This window comes from Pseudophryne corroboree, chromosome 7, assembly GCF_028390025.1.
Source record: "Pseudophryne corroboree isolate aPseCor3 chromosome 7, aPseCor3.hap2, whole genome shotgun sequence".
Taxonomy (NCBI): Eukaryota; Metazoa; Chordata; class Amphibia; order Anura; family Myobatrachidae; genus Pseudophryne; species Pseudophryne corroboree.
In genome coordinates this window covers 95,660,836-95,683,884 of record NC_086450.1, presented here as the reverse complement: position 1 = coordinate 95,683,884, position 23,049 = coordinate 95,660,836, and the positions used below count along the sequence as shown (strand labels likewise).

Genomic DNA, 23,049 nt, shown 5'->3' with positions numbered 1-23,049 from the left:
ATGCCCCCACAGTGCCAGATACAGATATGCCCCCACTGTGCCAGATACAGATATGTCCCCACAGTGCCAGATACAGATATGTCCCCACAGTGCCAGATACAGATATGTCCCCACAGTGCCAGATACAGATATGTCCCCACAGTGCCAGATACAGATATGCCCCCACAGTGCCAGATATGCCCCCACAGTACCAGATACAGATATATCCCACACACTGCCAGATACAGATATGCCCCCACAGTGCCAGATACAGATATATCCCCACAGTGCCAGATACAGATATGCCCCCACAGTGCCAGATACAGATATGTCCCCACAGTGCCAGATACAGATATGCCCCCACAGTGCCAGATACAGATATGTCCCCACAGTGCCAGATACAGATATGCCCCCACAGTGCCAGATACAGATATGTCCCCACACAGTGCCAGATACAGATATGTCCCACACAGTGCCAGATACAGATATGTCCCACACAGTGCCAGATACAGATATGTCCCCACAGTGCCAGATACAGATATGTCCCCACAGTGCCAGATACAGATATGCCGCCACAGTGCCAGATACAGATATGCCCCCACAGTGTCAGATACAGATATGCCGCCACAGTGCCAGATACAGATATGCCCCCACAGTGTCAGATACAGATATGCCCCCACAGTGCCAGAAACAGATATGTCCCCACAGTGCCAGATACAGATATGCCCCCACAGTGCCAGATACAGATATGCCCCCACAGTGCCAGATACAGATATGTCCACACAGTGCCAGATACAGATATGCCCCCACAGTGCCAGATACAGATATGTCCCCACAGTGCCAGATATGCCCCCACAGTGCCAGATATGCCCCCACAGTGCCAGATATGCCCCCACAGTGCCAGATACAGATATATCCCACACAGTGCCAGATACAGATATGCCCCCACAGTGCTAGATACAGATATGTCCCCACAGTGCCAGATACAGATATGCCCCCACAGTGCCAGATACAGATATGTCCCCACACAGTGCCAGATACAGATATGTCCCACACAGTGCCAGATACAGATATGTCCCACACAGTGCCAGATACAGATATGTCCCCACAGTGCCAGATACAGATATGTCCCCACAGTGCCAGATACAGATATGTCCCCACAGTGCCAGATACAGATATGCCGCCACAGTGCCAGATACAGATATGCCCCCACAGTGTCAGATACAGATATGTCCCCACAGTGCCAGAAACAGATATGTCCCCACAGTGCCAGATACAGATATGCCCCCACAGTGCCAGATACAGATATGTCCACACAGTGCCAGATACAGATATGCCCCCACAGTGCCAGATACAGATATGTCCCCACAGTGCCAGATATGCCCCCACAGTGCCAGATATGCCCCCACAGTGCCAGATATGCCCCCACAGTGCCAGATACAGATATATCCCACACAGTGCCAGATACAGATATGCCCCCACAGTGCTAGATACAGATATGTCCCCACAGTGCCAGATACAGATATGCCCCCACAGTGCCAGATACAGATATGCCCCCACAGTGCCAGATACAGATATGTCCCCACAGTGCCAGATACAGATATGCCCCCACAGTGCCAGATACAGATATGTCCCCACAGTGCCAGATACAGATATGTCCCCACAGTGCCAGATACAGATATATCCCACACAGTGCCAGATACAGATATGTCCCCACAGTGCCAGATACAGATATGCCCCCACAGTGCCAGATACAGATATATCCCACACAGTGCCAGATACAGATATGTCCCCAAAGTGCCAGATACAGATATGCCCCACAGTGCCAGATACAGATATATCCCACACAGTGCCAGATACAGATATGTCCCCACAGTGCCAGATACAGATATATCCCACACAGTGCCAGATACAGATATATCCCACACAGTGCCAGATACAGATATGTCCCCACAGTGCCAGATACAGATATATCCCACACAGTGCCAGATACAGATATATCCCACACAGTGCCAGATACAGATATGCCCCCACAGTGCCAGATACAGATATATCCCACACAGTGCCAGATACAGATATGTCCCCACAATGCCAGATATGCCCCCACAGTGCCAGATACAGATATATCCCACACAGTGCCAGATACAGATATGCCCCCACAGTGCCAGATACAGATATATCCCACACAGTGCCAGATACAGATATGCCCCCACTGTGCCAGATACAGATATGCCCCCACTGTGCCAGATACAGATATGCCCCCACAGTGCCAGATACAGATATGTCCCCACAGTGCCAGATACAGATATATCCCCACACAGTGCCAGATACAGATATGTCCCACACAGTGCCAGATACAGATATGCCCCCACAGTGCCAGATACAGATATGCCTCCACACAGTGCCAGATACAGATATGTCCCACACAGTGCCAGATACAGATATGTCCCACACAGTGCCAGATACAGATATGTCCCCACAGTGCCAGATACAGATATGTCCCCACAGTGCCAGATACAGATATGTCCCCACAGTGCCAGATACAGATATGTCCCCACAGTGCCAGATACAGATATATCCCCACACAGTGCCAGATACAGATATGTCCCACACAGTGCCAGATACAGATATGCCCCCACAGTGCCAGATACAGATATACCTCCACACAGTGCCAGATACAGATATACCTCCACACAGTGCCAGATACAGATATACCTCCACACAGTGCCAGATACAGATATGTCCCCACAGTGCCAGATACAGATATGTCCCCACAGTGCCAGATACAGATATGTCCCCACAGTGCCAGATACAGATATGTCCCACACAGTGCCAGATACAGATATGTCCCACACAGTGCCAGATACAGATATGTCCCACACAGTGCCAGATACAGATATGCCCCCACAGTGCCAGATACAGATATGTCCCACACAGTGCCAGATACAGATATGCCCCCACTGTGCCAGATACAGAAATAGCCCCACAGTGCCAGATACAGATATGCCCCCACAGTGCCAGATACAGATATGTCCCCACTGTGCCAGATACAGATATGTCCCCACAGTGCCAGATACACACATGCCCCCACAGTGCCAGATACACACATGCCCCCACAGTGCCAGATACAGATATGTCCCCACAGTGCCAGATACAGATATGTCCCCACAGTGCCAGGTACACACATGTCCCCACAGTGCCAGATACAGATATGCCCCCACAGTGCCAGATACAGATATGCCCCCACTGTGCCAGATACAGATATGCCCCCACTGTGCCAGATGCAGATATGCCCCCACAGTGCCAGATGCAGATATGCCCCCACAGTGCCAGATGCAGATATGCCCCCACAGTGCCAGATGCAGATATGTCCCCACAGTGCCAGATGCAGATATGCCCCCACAGTGCCAGATGCAGATATGCCCCCACTGTGCAAGATGCAGATATGCCCCCACTGTGCCAGATGCAGATATGCCCCCACTGTGCCAGATGCAGATATGCCCCCACAGTGCCAGATGCAGATATGCCCCCACAGTGCCAGATGCAGATATGCCCCCACTGTGCCAGATACAGATATGCCCCCACAGTGCCAGATACAGATATATCCCACAGTGCCAGATACAGATATGCCCCCACTGTGCCAGATACAGATATGTCCCCACAGTGCCAGATACAGATATGCCCCCACAGTGCCAGATGCAGATATGCCCTCATGGCACCAGATATGCCCCCATAGTGCCAGGTACACACATGTGCCTCAGTGCCAGATATGCCCTCATAGGGCCAGGTACTCACATGTCCCACAGTGCCAGATATGCCCCTATAGTGTCAGGTACACACATGTCACCCCTGTGCCAGATATGCCCCCATAGTGTCAGATATGTCCCCACAGTGCCAGGTACACACATGCCCCCACCCCACTGTGCTGCTCACTGCTGCTGCTCCAGTGCTACTGGCCTTCTGCTGCTGTGTGTATGTGTGACAGGGGAGGAGAGCCCCTTGTGCTTAGTCCGGCAGCGGCGTGTCTCAGCTGTCAGGGGTCAGGCAGGGAAAAGAGCACAGCTATGCCGGGCGGCGTGTAGGACCTCAAACCAGCCGCCAGTTTGTGAGCCAATCAGAACTCGCGGACCGGCAGTGGCGGCTCTTGATTGGCTGCCGGTCCGCTAGCTCTGATTGGCTCACGAACTGGCCGCTGGATTGAGGTCCTACACACCGCAGCCAGACATAGCTGCGCTCTCCTCCCTGCAGATAACACACGCCGACGCCGGACTGAGCACAAAGGGACAGGAGAGGCGCATGCTGCGCTCTCCTTCCCTGACACACACAGCAGCGGCTGGCCGGCCCAGATCAGTTGGCTTTTCAGGCCTTATACGGACGACGGGCCGGAGGTTCCCCACCCCTGCATCAACCAATTAGATTCTGTAACAACGATGTTATTTACATTTGGCAACATTTTATATGTGGATAATTGATTAAACTGTTGATTTCTTTTAAACTTGGTGATTTAAGAACTTTAGGGGCTCATTTATCAACGAGTGATAAAACTTGTTGCGTATGATAAATTGTGCTCCAGTCAATCAGTTCCCAACTGTCATTTTTCAAACTCATAACAATTAGAAGCTGATTGTCTGGAGCACCATTTATAATATGCAACAAGTATCATTCACAATGAGATTTATCACTCACTGCTAAATTAGCCCCTTAGTGGGGTGTGATATAGCACTAACCAATCAGCTCCTAACTGACATGTTACAGACTGTGGGGCAGATGTAATAAGCCTGGAGAAGTAATAAAGCAGTGATAAGTGCAAGGTGATAACGCTCCAATATGTATATTGACTGTTAGGAGCTGATTGGCTGGTGCGTTATCACCTTCCACTTATCACTGCTTTAGGCCGTCGTTCAGTAGCGATCGCCTCTGCCTGATTGACAGGTAGAGGCGGTCACATGGCGGGAGGGGGCTGGACGGCGGCGTTAAGCCGCCGTTTAGGGGGCGCAGTCCGGTCAACGCCGGACCGTTGGGGGGGCGGGCTGCGGAGGCTGCGTGATGTCTCACGCAGCCCCTGCGGCCAGTGTCAGCGACGATCAACTCCCGGCCAGCCGCAGGAGCTGCGCTGGCCGGGAGTTACTCCATAAATACAAAAGCATCGCCGCTGTGCGATGCTTTCGTATTTGTGCAGGAGGGGGGGGGGGGGACTGACATGCAGGGTGGACTGGCCCTGTGCTGGGCGTCCCCCCGCATGTCAGGGAAGATGATCGTAGCTGTGCTAAATTTAGCACAGCTACGATCAACTCGGAATGACCCCCATTGAGCATTGCAAATGGGTAACGTTATAAGCATTGGGCTACACATCAGCAAGGCAGGGCACATCCCTGTAGGCACATGACATAATAAAAGAGCATATCATTTGTTGTCAAAAATAACACTTACTGTTTTATGTACTGTTTTTTAAGGAGTCCTGGAAATAATTTTTTAAACATGATGCTACTTGTGCTATAGAGATGTACAGCTCTGCAGCTGGTGTTTTATTGTTTCGTATGTAATTAGTGGTAGTTGCCCATTCCAGAGACAAGAGGTGTAATCATGCGGGACATACATCTAAGGGGTGATTGCCCGATGCCGATACGATTCGCCAATCGGCAGACTCCAATGATAGGGGGATCCCTACATGTTGAAAATCCCTGACTCGCCGATTCCGATAATTTTTGGGACTGAATCGCTAAACCGAGATTGTCCAACACGGATTTTGCGGATCACCCAAGCCAGGCGTTGGCAGAATGGCAATTGCCCCGATAGGTGACTGATGTATGGGCCCCTTGAGAACGGAGGCTGATAAAGCTCTTTGGGGTAAATGAATTAAGGGTATGTGAACAATCAGATGTTTGAGTTGGGATGGTGCTCACTGGTAAATATAGATATTCTATTTTATAGGTATTGAGATACATTTAAGTATCATTTTTTTTATTTGAGCATTTTCCTACAATGGTAGTTGCCCTCTGAAATTAAATGGCATATTGTGTAACCTCTAATATTGCATATGTCCTATACACATCCAAAAATGATTCTTGTTTTCTAGTAGAAAATACAGCCTGACAGGCCTAATATAAAATACACATAAAAAATGCCTATTACATTGAATTGCAGCTCCACTTGCATCTATAGCAGACACATAAAACCCAACAAAATTAACAGTTAGTAAAACCCTTCTTCAAAAAAACACTTTGTTCATATACATAACAGGACTCGCTGTGCTCGCTAAAATGAAACCGTTCACTGGTGACTTAGAAGGCCATAAAGCCTTTGTTGGAACTAAATTAACTCTACAATACAGTCAGGAAAAGCTGCATGCTGTTCATTCTCCATTCACATCTGCTACTGGTGACATTAAGATCAACTGCTTCAGACTATGCCAGCGACAGACTATACATGGATGCAAATCTTGTTAGCGAAAGCTCATAGCGAGGGGATCAGGCCCGCAAACTATTCCACTGGTTTGTGCGTATGGGTCGTGAACAGCTCTGTCTTTCATAGCCTTGTGCCTTCAGCGTACAAAATAGCATTTGTACATTCTAAATTTTTTTCATTCAAAATTTTTGTAAAACAGAAATAAACTACAATATTTTCAACAAATTCAGAAACACATTCTAACTGGCTTGGTATATGCTTAAAGGTGCACTGCCGCCTAAACAATTATCCCTCCCCCAGTTGAAAAGTTGCAGGAGGGGGTCAAATTTGAAGTGTGGTTCAGGAAATAGCATTGCTGGCTCTCCATGCTGAAGTCGTGGGTTTGATTCCAGCCAGGCCTGTTGTAGATTTTGTATGTTCTCCCCGTGGTTCTGTGGGTTTCCTCCAGATACTTCCGTTTCATCCACAACCCAAAAACATTTTGGTAGGTTAATTGGCTTCTGAGCAAAAAATGAAACCTAATATGCTTCTGTGTCCATGTGGTAGGAAATAAGGGTATGGGTCGTTGGGTCGACACTCATTAGGTCAACCACTGAAGGTCGACATTGCCATTAGGTAGACATGGGCGTTAGGTCGACATGTACTAGGTCAAAAGGTCGACATGAGGTTTTTGACTGTTTTTGGTGTCGTTTTTTCCGTAAAGTGACGGGGAACCCATATTAGTGCACCGTGTCCCCTCGCATGGCTCGCTTTGGGCAAGGTGCCTCGCTCCGCTACCGTTTCGCTCGGCACAGATTACCGTTCCAATCGTAGTCCACGTGGATCGTTAAGTATGAAAAAATCCGAAAAAATGAATAAAAATTTGAAAAACTCATGTCGACCTTTTGACTTAATGAGTGTCGACCTAAGTTGTGTCGACCTAACGACTGTAACCCGGAAATAAACTGTAGATTGTAAGCTCCATGGTGGCAGGGACTGATATAGTAATTGCTGTGAAATATGTGTGCGCTATAAAAATAACTTACCGTAATAAATAAGTATGTATACAAAGCAGAGTTACAGTTGGCATGGATGTGTCGTGTCCTGAATTGACTTTAAATTGCGGTGTGAAAATAAAGCTTTATCTGGGCACAGATTTGCTGAATTTGCTCCTAATGCTAAATCAGGTCCTACAGCCTACTGAAATGAGTAGGCCATTGCAATAAATAGATTTATTTATTATTAACAGTTTCTTATATAGCACAGCATATTGCATTGCGCTTTACAATTAGAACAAAACTAGGTAAAAACAGACAGACATAGAGGTAGGAGAGCCCTGCTCGCAAGCTTACAATCTACAGATAGATGACTGTCATGAAGATTTCCCAAGTACAGTAAATATTTTCCTTCATCAACTGAGATCCACTTAGTCTTTTAATTGATGTGTGATCAAAGTCCCTAGAACTCCATTTTCCAACAGACAATAACAGGCAGCCAACATTGGAAACCGCTTGTGATTATATAAGCAACAAATAACGCTGCCACTCAATCCCTTATACTCCTATTGATCAGTTTTTGTTATGGGAACCAGGCTACTTTGTATGTCACTGGGGCTCTTTGAAGGACTTGGTTGGAGGATACAGAATTACTTTTTAATTTATTTATTGCTGTTCATTTAAGACTCATTTCAGGTGGGTTTTTAACATGTAGCACATATGCCAGAAACCCCATTCAAATGAACGGGAAAAGCTCTGTACTGCTCGGAAATGCATGCAAATGTGTCAAGCGCATATCTACCGCATATCAACCACATATTTGAGGCATGTACAAATGCATAATGGTTATATTCATTTTCACATACGGTTTGCACTTGCATTTTTTGATGCAAACATAACTCCAGTGGGTAAGTAGCTTCAATCCCCAACAATGGTTCCCTTGAGCAACAGAAAATACAGTAGTTACTAAGAAATGACGTTTTCACATTGCAATGCCGGGAATTGGAAACAGGTCCTTCCCGGGTGCGACCTGGCATTGGACCCTTACACACAGTTTTCCCAACCCTCAATATGCCTGGTCGGATTGCCATCGGGGCGGGAACAGAGGCGGCATCAGGGGTGGTGCGGAGGTGGCACTGGGAGATGAGATCATCTCTACGCCGCCTCTGCCTATACTGTGAACGGGTCCCGGGTCGCATCAACCCACAACCCGTTCACACTGCACCTGACTCAGTAATAACCCGGGAACAACCCTTCTTTATTCCTGGGTTGAATCACCGGGTCAGGCGACCCGGGAATTCGGCAGCGACCCCTTTCACACCGCACGGCAACCCTCGTTGACCCGGCAATATACCGTGTCGATACCGGGTTATTTGTGTGGTGTGAAAGGGGTTAAAGACTACTCAGCCTGTCCCTCCTGCATGTGATAGTCTTGGGGGTTGTAGGTACAAAAAGATGGAAATGACAATTTGGGTGATGCACTTTATCAATTCTGTGTCTTAGGATCTTGCATTTGAAAGTGAAGATGAAGAAAAGATTGTGAACCTAGAACTCGTGTTTGGATACCATCTGAAGTCTGGAAGCAACCCTGAGGTAAATGTCCATAATAACCGCTCTCTACAGGACAACTGTCACACAGGTAGTTTATTTACACCCACACTGAGAGAAATCTGTTACCAGTAGCAGATAATTAGACATTCGTTTTTATTTTGTAAACAGCACTATAAAAAAATTACAGAATCTCTTTGGTTGCTATGGGCAGCTACAACTTTTCCTTGCCCATAAATCATGGCATTTAAAAGCACAGCAATGATGGAAAAAAATTGTGGATATGCAAATCAGCCCAGGAATGACAGTGCATGTGGCCAATACGAATGCTTTTTATAATGTTGTCTGTTGGAGACGATTTTGATGAATAGAACACATTTAGAACTTCAAACAGAAATGCCACCACCCAGTGATTTTAAAATGGAACTCAAAATCGACTTTTAGTAAATGAGCCATTTTTTGGGGGGGAAATTTTTTGGTCAATTTTAAATAGACCCAAAATCGACTTTTAGTAACTATACTCCTTGGAGTCACAGGACGATGATGTTATGACAGTTGGGGTCCCAGGACAATGGCACTATGACCATTGGGGTCTGTGTGCAGGCTCTGTGGCAGGCTTCCTCCTCGCTGGCAACGGCCGCAGCACTATAGACTCTAGTGTTGTTCCAGATTCTACTACACGTGCGCAGATCTCCAGGAACATGGCGCCCGCACATGAAGACATCTCTATTGTGTATGTGCAAATCATCAGGAAAATGGCCATCCCTCCATTTTCCCTGTGATTTTTGTCTGCAGCGCCAGCTGCCGCGGGACTCTGGAGGGGTAAGTATAATTATATGGGTGCAGGATGTGCTGTGTCTGCCCCCCTGAACCCTGGGGCCCATCTGCACTGCACACCATGCACTCATTGTAAATATGCTAATGGCTCATTGGCATATTTACTCATTCACTGTCTCAGTCAGTTTGGTTACCCACGTGTGTTGTCAACATTAAGAAAGATTAATTTTTTATTTGCATGGTCCTCACCAACCTAAATGCTCTGGTTAGTCTCCTTAGAGCTGTACAAAATCATACCTGGCAGGGTAATTTGCTTCCTGAGAAACTAGCCTTGGAGTGTATGTCTTTGTAGGGCCTATGAGGGGTCATTCCGACCTGATCGCACGCTAGTTTTTTTTCGCTGCGCTGCAATCCGGTCCGAACTGCACAAGCGTATGCACCGCAATGCGCAGGCGCGTTGTACAGGTGCAAAGCGGATCGTTGCTGAGGGATAAGATTGTACGAAGAACCCATTCGCACAGCCGATCGCAAGGGGATTGACCGGGAGAGGGCGTTTGTGGGTGTCAACTGATCGTTTTCTGGGAGTGTTTGGAAAAACGCAGGTGTGTCCAAGCGTTTGCAGGGCGGGTGTCTGACGTCAATTCCGGGCAAGAACAGGCTGAAGTGATCGCAGCGGCTGAGTAAGTTCTGAGCTACTCAGAAACTGCACAAAACTTTTTTGTACCGCTCGGCTGCACATGCGTTCGCGCACGTGCAAAGCAAAAATACACTCCCCCATAGGCGGCGACTATCTGTTCGCATCGCTGCAAAAAATAGCTAGCGATCAACTCGGAATGACCCCCTATGCTTGGCAAATTACATTGTAAACTCCATTAGGGCAGGTTCTACTCAGTATAATAAATTCTCTATACAGCGTGGCATAATATGACGGCGCTAATAAATGCAGATTACTGCTCCATGTGGGACAAATCACTTTTAACTTCGGCTTTATCCTTCCATATCCATCTCTATATTAAGGATACACAGTTGCTTCTATCACAGAGGTATTTGTAGGTCAAACAAGCACCCTGGTGTTCAAATTGAAAATGTACAGAGATCTACATGAGAAAATGAATTTCATGCCCCTTTTCCCATGTGAATGATGAAAAAAATCAATTAATTCTGAATACTGATCAACGTGGAGAATAATGATTCAGTGAAAACAATCTAATGAATTCTCCTTTCCTTTATTACCTAGTTTTTTTATGTGATAATAAACTGATCTGAAGTCAAACTGTGCTTAGTAGGGTAATCATTATTCCTTAATCGTTATATGGGACCTTGTTCTTCAATAATATGTAAAAATCTTCTGCTACCCGAAATATAATTGTAATAGCCTCAAAGAACACACAGTCTGCAGTTGCTCTCCTAAGCTGTAATGTGATAGAGCCTGAAACAGAGGTGCACGCAGTCCTGGCTTCTGTTTACAAAACAACGCCTACTGCCGGCTTCTCAGATCCGCTGCCTGCGTCAGAAGACACAGCATCAGATGAACATCACGCCCAAGGCTGTGACCAGCTGACTAAGCTACCAAAACTAGTAAATCTACATCCCAATATGGGTTGGGTACAAAATGTCTACATAGTCATAATGTTGACAATGACTATGTAGACAGTGATGAAATGTCAACATGTTAGAATGTCAATATTTTGTCCTGGTGGCTCAGCATGCTTCTCCTGTCGACTGCAGTGGCGTCTTTTGGGCTCCAGTGGTCATGTGATTGCCACTTCCGGGCCCGGCGTTCCTGTGAGCATTTGGCCGCTATTGCAAACCCTAATGCCTAACTCTAACCTCCACCCACAGCCTAACCATTCCAGCTGCAGCCTTATCCTACTGTCAACATTCTGACTAAGTCTGCATTTCACCTGTCAACATTCTGAGAATGAATATCGACATTGTTATTGTCGACCTTTGACTACATCCCATACACACCAGTGTTTACGTAGTACAATAGCTGTAGTGTTGCTAGCATCTCATGTCGTGTCTGTAATATTTCTCCTGTCTTTCCCGCGCTGAAGGAGTCAATTATACAGGGGTTCCAGGGAAACTACCTTTCAATGTACAGTGTATCATGCTCAACACAAGGTCTGAGAGTGCCTCAAGCTGTGACTGTTTCATCTCTCATAATTGTGTCAACAAAACACCAAGTTTAAACGTAAATAAATAAATAAATAAAAGTATAAAAGCCTGAAGCACACATACAAAAAAAAAGGATTACAAGTATAAGACTTTATAACACACTGCCCTAATTAAAAGTATCCTGTAGAAAAAGGGGCATTATTCTGCCTTTCTTAATTTAAGCTACATGTCACCTAGTCATGAAAACATGTCAGGACCTTTATAAACATGTCAGGCAATGATGTTTTCAAAGCTATTTCATATCGCGCTATGTGTATTGTGTCATTAAAAAGTATGCTTCATTTGACTTGTTTCAATTTAATCTTTAAGAATACCCGAAGGCACACAGAGCAAAAAAAATAACTAACATAAAAAATGCAATCTTATAGTAACCTTGTCTGCGCAGTGTCTAGTTAGCACCAATCCCGCCTGACCTTAGGCACCCGCTATTGTTAAGTGTATAATACATTTACATATTTTGCAATAAAACATCAGTCATTTGCATTACAGTGTCAAGATTTATTTGATTCCTTCCACCTAAAAATGACTCATTTTCCTTTCTTGTATTTTAAAAAACCAACTACTCTAAGCTTGTTTGAGAATAATCAAAAATTGCCCATTTAGCTAGAAGTCATTTTCTTTTCAAAAGGCAAATGTTATTTAATCTTTCAGCTGTTCATTGTGCCATCATAAATACTTTCTTTTCAGCACAGTTGTGGGGACTGAAATGAGCCCACTAATTGCCTCCCATTTCGACTGACATGTGGTGGTTTAGTGGAGAAGAATCACAGCGGGTAGAAGGAAATAGGAGGCTGAGAAAATGGGAGCTAATTATTTTCACTGCCTCATGTCAGGCTCTGTGTCAGCCTTGTTTTTACAAACTGGAAGGTTTAGCACTAAATAAAACAAACTGGCGTCATGTTTTCAGATACTGGCAGTGTCACGGAACCAGCTGCACATCTCAAAGACAATATAATGCCTGCATTCGTATGGACACCATCTGACAGTCACTGTGAGCCACTACTAATGAGGATATCACAGTGATGCCAAGTGAAAGGTGCTGAATAATTTATGATTCTACATCAGTACAGCAATAGTCCTTTACATCATTATGAGACATTGTTTTCCTGAAGAGATTAAAACATCCTTTACTGCCAGACCCTGGAACCTACATTTGCTAAGAGAGGACTATTAATGGAATTTTGGGAGACATCCTTACCCCTGTGTTTTTTTTTAAAGAATATCTCATGGGACAAAGCTTTGGAGGGTCATGACAAGGCAGCTATAAAAGAAGAGGAGAGAATTATCCTCACTTGTATTATCTAGATTTTAAATCCGAAAGAATAAAGTGACACGGGTTTAACATAATGAAAAACTAATCCAGGTGCTATAGATGAATGTTCAACTGTTGTGACTTGGAAACAGCAGGTCTCAGCGTCTGAGCTCGATAATGGCAAAGAATTTGTAGGAGCTGCTTTTAATAGCAGCGGGAACATTTGTTTTTTTGTTTTGTTTTATTTTTTTATTTGATTTTTTTCTTTTTTTTTTGTTGCTCATCTTAGGAGAACATCTATTGCTTCTTAGAGCCCACGTCACTTGCTGGGAAGCTGATTTGGCTTTGCTACCAAACCTGTCAAAAGTGTATCGCAGCTTCTAAGATGAATGTTTGGGGCAATACTTTATTCTTAAAGTGCTGCAAAGTACTGCCTACTTGTGATACCCATTGTTTGTCAGAGGGCATGCGTCTGTAGCGCACTCCACCCCCACCCGCCCTCCTTGTGACTTTTTATGTTTTAAAAGCTACGTTGTACAGTATATGGGATTTAAATGAAGACTGGGGAAAAGGTGATTTGCAGTCAGCTCTGTTTGCATGCAACGTATCACCACTGATATCTCCAGCTGCTGCAGGCAGATCTGAGTCAGCTGCGTGGAACTGTTAGGTTGATGCATCTTTTATGCATTTTCCCATTTCTTTGGGAAGTTTTGTTCCTTGTTCTGCTTTTTTGTCCATGATTTATACGGCAGACATTATTTTATATATTTTAAACCTCATAAAAGACAGTGGGCCTTTATTTGACGTAAATCTAAAGTGAATATTATAATATTGTGGCCTGTATTTATGCTGCTGTAATAATCAACACACAATGGGGGTCATTCCGAGTTATTCGCTCGTTGCCGATTTTCGCAACGGGGCGATTAAGGGAAAAATGCGCATGCGCATGGTTCGCAGTGCGCATGCGGTTTAAGTATTTTAAACTTAGTAGATTTACTCACGCCCGAACAAAGATTTTTCATCGTTGAAGTGATCGGAGTGTGATTGACAGGAAGTGGGTGTTTCTGGGTGTAAACTGTCCGTTTTCTGGGAGTGTGCGGAAAAACGCAGACGTGTCAGGAAAAAACGCGGGAGTGTCTGGAGAAACGGGGGAGTGGCTGGCCGAACGCAGGGACGTCAAACCAGGAACGAAACTGACTGAACTGATCGCAATCTGTGAGTAGGTCTGGAGCTACTCAGAAACTGCTAAGAAATTTCTTTTTGCAATTCTGCTAATGTTTAATTCGCTATTCTGCTAAGCTAAGATACACTCCCAGAGGGCGGCGGCTTAGCGTGTGCAATGCTGCTAAAAGCAGCTAGCGAGCGAACAACTCGGAATCACCCCCAATATTCTGCACATGATATCCCTATAGATGGTGTGAACATACAGTTTGTCACCAATTCTGTTTGCCAAGCAGTTAAGTCAGCCAAGATCATGAATGATTGTGTGTTATAAGGTATAAGACACCATGGGGGTCATTCCAACCCATTCGCACGCAGCGGTTCTTCGCTGCGGTGTGAACGGGTCTGGAATGCACAGAGGTCGCCGGGCAGCAACGCTTATAGAGAAGAAAGCGGTCGCATCGGCGACCACAAAGAAGATGGACAGCAAGAGGGTGTTCCGGGGCGTCAACCTACCGTTTGCTGCCGTTTTCGGAGATTGGTAAGCAAAACGCAGGCGTGGAGGCAAACGGAGGGCGGAGGAGTGACGTCAAAGCCGGGCCCATCATCTCTGGATCCATCGCACAGGGTAAGTATGTCCAGGGCTACACTTGTTTTGAGTGAAACTTTTTTAGCATAGCAGGGCTGCACAAGCGATCGCAGCCCTGCTAAGCTAAAATACACTCCCCCATAGGCGGAGATTAGTTGATCGCACCAGCAGCAAAAAGTTGCTTGGTGCGATCAACTCGGAATGAGGGCCCATGTGATCCTGATTTCCTATATATTAGGCTATGGCCTTACGCCTTTATAGGGTCACAAAATGTAGACTTTTTATATCCTAATTATAGTTTTATAATAATTCTAATGTCACCGAGGCAAGAACTTGTCCGCACTTAAATAGTTCTGCACGAAAGAGATAGTGTATTATGGGCCTAATTCAAGGTTGATTGCAAAAGCAAAATCTTCCTCTAATGGGCAAAACCATGTGCACTGCAGGGGGGGCAGATATAACATGTGCAGAGAGTTAGATTTGGGTGGGGTGTGTTCAAACTGAAATCTAAATTACAGTGTAAAAATAAAGCAGCCAGTATTTACCCTGCACAGAAACAAAATAACCCACCCAAATCTAACTCTCTCTGCGCATGTTACATCTGCCCCACCTGCACTGCACATGGGGGGTCATTCCGAGTTGTTCTCGCGCTAGCAGATTTTAGCAGCATTGCACACGCTAGGCTGCCGCCCTCTGGGAGTGTATCTTAGCATAGCAGAATAGCAAACGAAAGATTAGCAGAATTGCGAATAGAAAATTCTTAGCAGTTTCTGAGTAGCTCCAGACCTACTCACAGATTGCGATCAGCTCAGGCCGTTTCGTTCCTGGTTTGACGTCACAAACACGCCGTGCGTTCGGCCAGCCACTCCCCCGTTTCTCCAGACACTCCTGCGTTTTTCCCTGACACGCCTGCGTTTTTCCGCACACTCCCAGAAAACGGCCAGTTTCCGCCCAGAAACACCCACTTCCTGTCAATCACACTCCGATCACTTCAACGATGAAAATTCTTCGTTCGGACGTGAGTAAATCTACTAAGTTTTGTGTTAAAATACTTAGCGCATGCGCACTGCGTACCATGCACATGCGCATTTTAGCCTTAATCGCTCCGTTGCAAAAATCGGCAACGAGCGATCAACTCTGAATGACCCCCATTGTGTGTTGCTCATTAGAGGTAGATTTTGCTTTTGCAATCAACCTTGAATTAGACTCTATGGGGGTCATTCCGAGTTGTTCGCTCGCAAGCTGCTTTTAGCAGCTTTGCACACGCTAAGCCGCCGCCTACTGGGAGTGAATCTTAGCTTATCAAAATTGTGAACGAAAGATTAGCAGAATTGCGAATAGACACTTCTTAGCAGTTTCTGAGTAGCTCCAGACTTACTCGGCATCTGCGATCAGTTCAGTGCTTGTCGTTCCTGGTTTGACGTCACAAACACACCCAGCGTTCGCCCAGACACTCCTCCGTTTCTCCAGCCACTCCCACGTTTTTCCCAGAAACGGTAGCGTTTTTTCACACACTCCCATAAAACGGCCTGTTTCCGCCCAGAAACACCCACTTCCTGTCAATCACACTCCGATCACCAGAATGAAGAAAAAACCTCGTAATGCCGTGAGTAAAATTCCTAACTGCATAGCAAATTTACTTGGCGCATTCGCACTGCGGACATTGCGCATGCGCATTAGCGACTAATCGCTCCGTTGCGAGAAAAAAATAACGAGCGAACAACTCGGAATGACCCCCTATGTGCAATACCTCCTTAATGCAAAGTATGAGAGCTTCTGGATAGAACTGGAAAACTTTACAATCTTAAAAATCTAATTAGTGACCAGACCTCTGCTAAGCTTAACATGTTGTGTTGACTACGATGCAAAGAAACAAAATGTAACACTGTGGAATAGGTTGAAAGATACTGTAGCTATATTTCTGTAGTTCCTCAGATGTTCTCTTGCACATGTAAGGTGTATTGGCTTTGTAAATAGACACACACATATAAAGCTTTTAAACACAGTGTTTACACATATTTAAAAAAACAAAAACTCCCCACACATTTCCCCTTAAAGCATTTGCATACTATTGCAAACTGGTTCTTTGTCTCTCCAATTAGTTAGCTTTGTACCGTTGGGGAGAATCACAGTGACATATACATAAAATTGGGCAACTGTGGAACGAGTTATTATTGCAGCCTCAGACATAGACCATAGGGCGTGTTTGTGTGGTAGAGGATAAAGGGGTCTATGTGCTCAGCCGTGAAGAGAGATAAAGAGGACGGACATAAAGCACCAGCCAATAAGCTCCTAATGGTCATGTTACAGGCTTACATATTTGAAAATGACAGAAGTTGGTTGGCTGGTACTTTATCTCCGTCTACTTTATCTCTTTCAAAGGCTTAGTACATAGACCCCTTAGATTGTAAGAGCTAATGGAGCAGGGACTGATCCGCGGGAGTAGCCTCTATACAGCGAGGTGTGATATAGTGACGCTGTATAAATACACAATATCCTATATAATAGCCCAGATCTGTCACTCTGTGACTGTGTGTCACGTCTAGCAAAGTTTGGGGATCCGGCAGTTGAGACTTGCCCAAGGAGGTAGCAGGCTGGGGAAGAACAAAATGAGGGGGTTGGATATAGTTCCTTTGCATGGGATACGGAGCAATGAAGGATGTAGGCGGAGTTTGAGAGTCAATGGAAAGTATTTATTATGTACAGAGCAGAGGTAGAAAACTGAGGTTGATGAACGGTGACTTGAGAACGTGGTCGTAGACAAAGAACTGTGGAACTGTGGGTGAGAGTAAAACAAGGCTGAAGACAAGAACCGTGGACTGCGACTTATGAGATGAAACTGCGGTAGAGGAGCTGAGAACTGTGGACGGTAGTTTGGGTCGTGACTGGAGACTGAGAACTGTAGACTGTGGCTTGAAAGATGAAGCTGGAGATAACAAGCTGAGGACTGTGAATGGTGGTTCGAGGACTTGGCTGGAAGCAAGAATCTGCGGACTGTGGCTTGGAGGACGAGGCAAGAGACCCGGGGCCGTCCGTGCCCAGAGGGTCTTACTGAACCGGGTTTTCCAAGAGCGTCTCCACGGGCAGCAGCAGGCTAGGAACGGGAAAACTGCAGCAGCAACTGAGAACTGGCAAAGCAGGGTTAGAAGTACCAGAATACAGCAGGAATCCTGGGAGCACAGGCTAAAGCACCTACAACAGGGTTGTAACTTGAAGCACTGGCATCCCTGTCCTAAACCAGCCCCCTTTTATAGGAAGAAGTCTCCCTGTATTGGCTGGAAAACTAGGAACAGGAATTATGTCAGAAACTTGGTCTCCAACATGGCGGCGCCCAGTAATGCAGACCTTTTCTGACAACATGCTGCTCACTGCCCCTGGTCTCCTAGGCAACGACTTAGCGAGAGCGAGCTGCTGCAGCGGCGTCCCGCCGCCACGAGCGGACCCCCTCAACGCCATTACCGCTGCCTGTACCCTTGAACCCAGCGCCGCAGCCCTCCACCGCCGCTGCCCGGCCGCCCGTGAAGCCCGCCCCGCGGCCCCAGCGTTCCGGTAAGGCCCCGGACGCTGACAGTACCCCCCCCCCCCCTTTGCGGGTGGACTCCGGACACCTATAAGGTTTAGCTGGAAATTTGGCATGAAATGTCCGAAGAAGTCTTGGGGCATGGACGTCCTCTGCCTCTACCCAGGACCTTTCCTCAGGTCCATATCCCTTCCAAACAACTAGGTACTGGAGGCGACCATATCGTTTGCGGGAGTCGAGGATCTTATGAATCTCAAATTCGTCTCCTTGTGTTGACTGGATCTTGGGTGATTTAGGTAGAGCAGCTCTGAATCGATTGAGTACCAACGGTTTTAAGAGAGAAATATGAAAAGCGTTAGGGATTCTTAAATGTGGAGGTCACTTCACCTTGTAAGCCACAGGATTCAAAACTCTTTCGATTGGGTAGGGCCCAATAAACCTGGGAGCAAACTTCTTAGTAGGAACCTTCAATCTTAGGTAACGTGTGGAAACCCAAACCCGATCTCCCACTTTAAGACTTGGTACCGCTTTTCGCTTTAGATCTGCGTAGGTCTTATACTTCTTGGATGTCTTGAGCAAGGCCTTGTGAATTTGTTTCCAGGTTTCAGTAAATTGTCTAAGTGTTGACTCTGCAGCAGGAACCTCGAGTGTAGGCAGAAGTTGGAAGTCAGGAACTTTCGGATGATAACCATAATTAATGAAAAATGGAGAAGATTTTGTGGCAGAGTGATTTGTTATGGGCAAATTCTGCAAATGGGAGGAAGTCCAGCCAGTCGTCCTGAGAGGAGGACATGAATAAACGCAGAAATGTCTCCAGGTCCTGGTTCACTCTTTCTGTTTGACCATCCGTTTGAGGATGATATCCTGAGGAGAAATTCAATTTCACGCCAAGAGCAGAACAGAGGGATCTCCAAAACTTGGCCACAAACTGGGGACCTCTATCAGATACGATTTCCTGCGGTAATCCATGGAGACGAAAAATCTATGCTATGAATAATTTTGCCAGCTGGGATACTGATGGAAGACTGGCCAGGGGAACAAAGTGTGCCATTTTAGAAAATCGATCAACTATGACCCATACGGTGTTCCGTCCGCCAGACACAGGCAAATCAGTAATAAAGTCCATAGAAATATGTGTCCATGGTCTTTGCGGCACAGGTAGCGGATGAAGTAACCCGGCTGGAGGACCTTTAGGACTTTTATGCTGAGCACACTTTGGACAGGCAGCCACGAATTCCTGTACATCAGTCCTGAGATGAGGCCACCAGTAGGAGCGCTGAATGAATTTGAGCGTTTTATGACCACCTGCATGGCCCATGAAGGAGGAGGAGTGAGCCCATGTAAGCAGTCTCTTGCGAAGATTTGGAGCAACGAAGATCTTTCCTGGGAGGAAGTGGAGAGGTATTGGTTGCTTAAAAAGAGGTGGAGTCTAAGATGTATTGTTCTTTTGAACGGTCAGAGGGTTCTTCAGAACTCAAGGAACGAGATAATGCATCTGCCTTTTTGTTGAGGGACCCTGGGCGGTAACTAAGTTTAAAGTTGAAACGGGTAAAGAAGAGTGCCCATCTTGCTTGACGTGGATTCAGACATCGGGCTGACTGTAGCTACAGGAGGTTCTTATGATCCGTGGTTACCGAGATTGGATGCTGAGCTCCCTCCAACAAATACCTCCACTCCTCAAAGGCTAACTTAATTAATTGCTAGTAATTCTTGTTCCCCAATAGCGTAATTCTGCTCAGCGGGGGAGAATCTTCGCGAGAAGAACGCACAAGGATGGACTTTCTTGTCCTCGAAGAGCTGAGATAAAACTGCTCCCACTCCTACCGTGGAGGCATCGACTTCCACCAGGAACGGACGACTGAGATCAGGTTGTCGAAGAACAGGAGCGGTCATGAAGGCCTTCTTTAACGATGAAAAGGCTTCTAAAGCCTCTGGAGACCATTTGGCTGGATCGGCTCCTTTCCTGGTTAATGCTATTATGGGGGCTATGACAGAGGAATAATTCTGAATGAATCTTCGGTAGAAGTTAGCGAACCCCAGGAAACGTTGAACTCCCTTAAGGGAAGCTGGAAGCGGCCAATCCTGAATCGCTTGGACTTTAGCGGGATCCATCTGCAATTTCTGCCCTGAAAGGATGTAACCGAGGAATGGAATCGTGGGTACTTCGAAGGTGCACTTCTCGAGCTTACAAAATAGTTGATTCCTCCGTAAACGAGTTAGAACTTCTTTGACTTGTTCTCGATGGGTCTTCAGATACCTAGAAAAAATGAGGATGTCATCCAAGTAAACCACCAAGCAGTCATAGAGGAGATCTCTGAAGATTTCATTAACGAATTCTTGAAATACGTATAAGGTTGTAGGCTCCCCGTAAGTCCAGCTTAGTGAATACAGTAGCTCCTTTAACACGGTCGAACAGTTCTGGAATTAGAGGTAATGGATATCTGTTCTTAATTGTAATGTCATTGAGACCTCTATAGTCGATACAGGGCCGCAGACCCCCATCCTTCTTTTTGACAAAGAAAAACCCCGCCCCAGCCGGAGAGGTGGATGACCTAATGAACCCTTTTTCCAAGTTCTCCCGGATATACTCCGACATGGCCTGAGTCTTAGGGAGTGAGAGCGGGTAGATTCGACCTCGGGGAGGAGTCTTGCCGGGAACCAGATCAATGGGACAATCCCAAGTGCGATGCGGAGGCAAGGTATCCGCCCCATGCTTACTAAAAACATCTTGGAAGGCCTGGTATTCTGCAGGGAGGCTGGAAGGACTAGAAGAGCAGAGAGGTCTTACAGAGGGCAAACAGTTCTGGAAGCAGTTTCGTCCCCAGGAAAGAACATCCATGGTTTGCCAATCTATGTGGGGATTGTGTCTACTTAACCATGGAAATCCTAGGATCAGTTCGTGAGAGGCTTTGGGAATTACTAGGAAAGAGATGTTTTCCGAATGAAGAGCTCCAACCTTCATCTTAAGAGGAATTTTACGAAGAGTGATAATTCCCTCAGGAATATGACTTCCATCCACAGCAGTAATTGAGATGGTACGATCCAAACGGACCGTTTGTATCCCAGATCGTTTGACCAGAGCTGATGTAATAAAACTTTCGGCGGCTCCGGAGTCGAGTAGTGCAGGGATGAGAAGAGAGGAAGAAGGAAGCTCCAGGTGGGTTAACAAGACTGACTCTTTCTTGGCAAGTAATTCTGAGAATTCTCCTAGCTTGACCTCTCCGGCACAAGCTAGGAGCGGGCGTTTCCCGGACGTTGGCTACAAGATTTAACAAAATGATCAGATGCACCACAGTACAGGCATAAGTTCCCTTGTCGCCGTCTCTGACGTTCCTCGTTGGAAAGACGGGAACGATTGATCTGCATGGGTTCCTCGGTAGTTGGAGTTGATGGTGTTGGTGGAGGAACGACTCGAGGCCTGGGACGATCTGACCGTGATTTCTCCATCCAGCGTTCTCTGTATCTTAAGTCTAATTTATTGCATAGGGAAATTAACTTATCCAACTAATCAGGTACGTCCTGAGTCGCGAGGTCATCTTTGATCTTCTCGGAGAGACCGCTCCAGAAAGCTGCGATGAGAGCCTCCTGATTCCAGTTCAGTTCAGAGGAGAGAGTACGAAACTGGATCACGTACTGACTGACCGTACGCGTGCCCTGACGCAGGCGCAGGATTTCCAATGAGGCAGCAGAAGTCCTGCCCGGTTCGTCGAAGATTCTTCGAAAGGCGGCTACAAACTCCGAGTAGTTAGACAGGATTGGATCCGACCTCTCCCACAATGGTGATGCCCATTCCAACGCTTGCCCAGTAAGTAAAGAAATTATATAGGCTACCTTGGTTCGTGCTGATGGGAAACTGGCCGACTGTAGTTCGAACTGGATTTCACACTGGTTAAGAAACCCACGGCATTGCTTTGGATTCCCATCGAATTTACTGGGAGATGGCAAATACAACCGTGGAAGTGGGCCTGGCACAGGAGGAAGCGGAACCAGAGGTGCTAATGTGGGAGCAGCTGTAGGAACTTGAGGAGCCGTCATGGCAACACAGAGAGAATCGAGACGTTCGGACATACTCTGCATGAACTGCACAATTTGAGATTGTGTGGCCTCCTGCTTACTTAAGCGAGACAAGATATCTGCGGTTGAATCTCCTCCTGAGGCCTGATCACCCGTCGAATCCATTTGGCCAGTGCTTACTGTCACGTCTAGCAAAGTTTGGGGATCCGGCAGTTGAGACTTGCCCAAGGAGGTAGCAGGCTGGGGAAGAACAAAATGAAGGGGTTGGATATAGTTCCTTTGCATGGGATACGGAGCAATGAAGGATGTAGGCGGAGTTTGAGAGTCAATGGAAAGTATTTATTATGTACAGAGCAGAGGTAGAAAACTGAGGTTGATGAACGGTGACTTGAGAACGTGGTCGTAGACAAAGAACTGTGGAACTGTGGGTGAGAGTAAAACGAGGCTGAAGACAAGAACCGTGGACTGCGACTTATGAGATGAAACTGCGGTAAAGGAGCTGAGAACTGTGGACGGTAGTTTGGGTCGTGACTGGAGACTGAGAACTGTAGACTGTGGCTTGAAAGATGAAGCTGGAGATAACGAGCTGAGGACTGTGAATGGTGGTTCGAGGACTTGGCTGGAAGCAAGAATCTGCGGACTGTGGCTTGGA

The 23,049-nt window shown here is 46.4% G+C and overlaps 1 protein-coding gene and 1 long non-coding RNA gene across 3 annotated transcripts in view; one reads left to right on the top strand and one right to left on the bottom strand.

Moving 5' to 3' along the window:
• Positions 1-23,049, bottom strand: part of LOC134944677 (uncharacterized) — an 84,588-nt gene that overhangs the window by 11,249 nt on the left and 50,290 nt on the right. The gene's annotated exons all lie outside the window — the stretch shown is intronic.
• The window catches only part of MAP3K20 (mitogen-activated protein kinase kinase kinase 20), a 323,212-nt gene that overhangs the window by 272,192 nt on the left and 27,971 nt on the right, over positions 1-23,049 (top strand). For both annotated transcript variants that reach the window (XM_063933447.1, XM_063933448.1), the window contains exon 16: positions 8,862-8,951. In XM_063933447.1, coding sequence (XP_063789517.1) covers positions 8,862-8,951 — 90 coding nt within the window. The remainder of the gene's footprint in view (positions 1-8,861; positions 8,952-23,049) is intronic.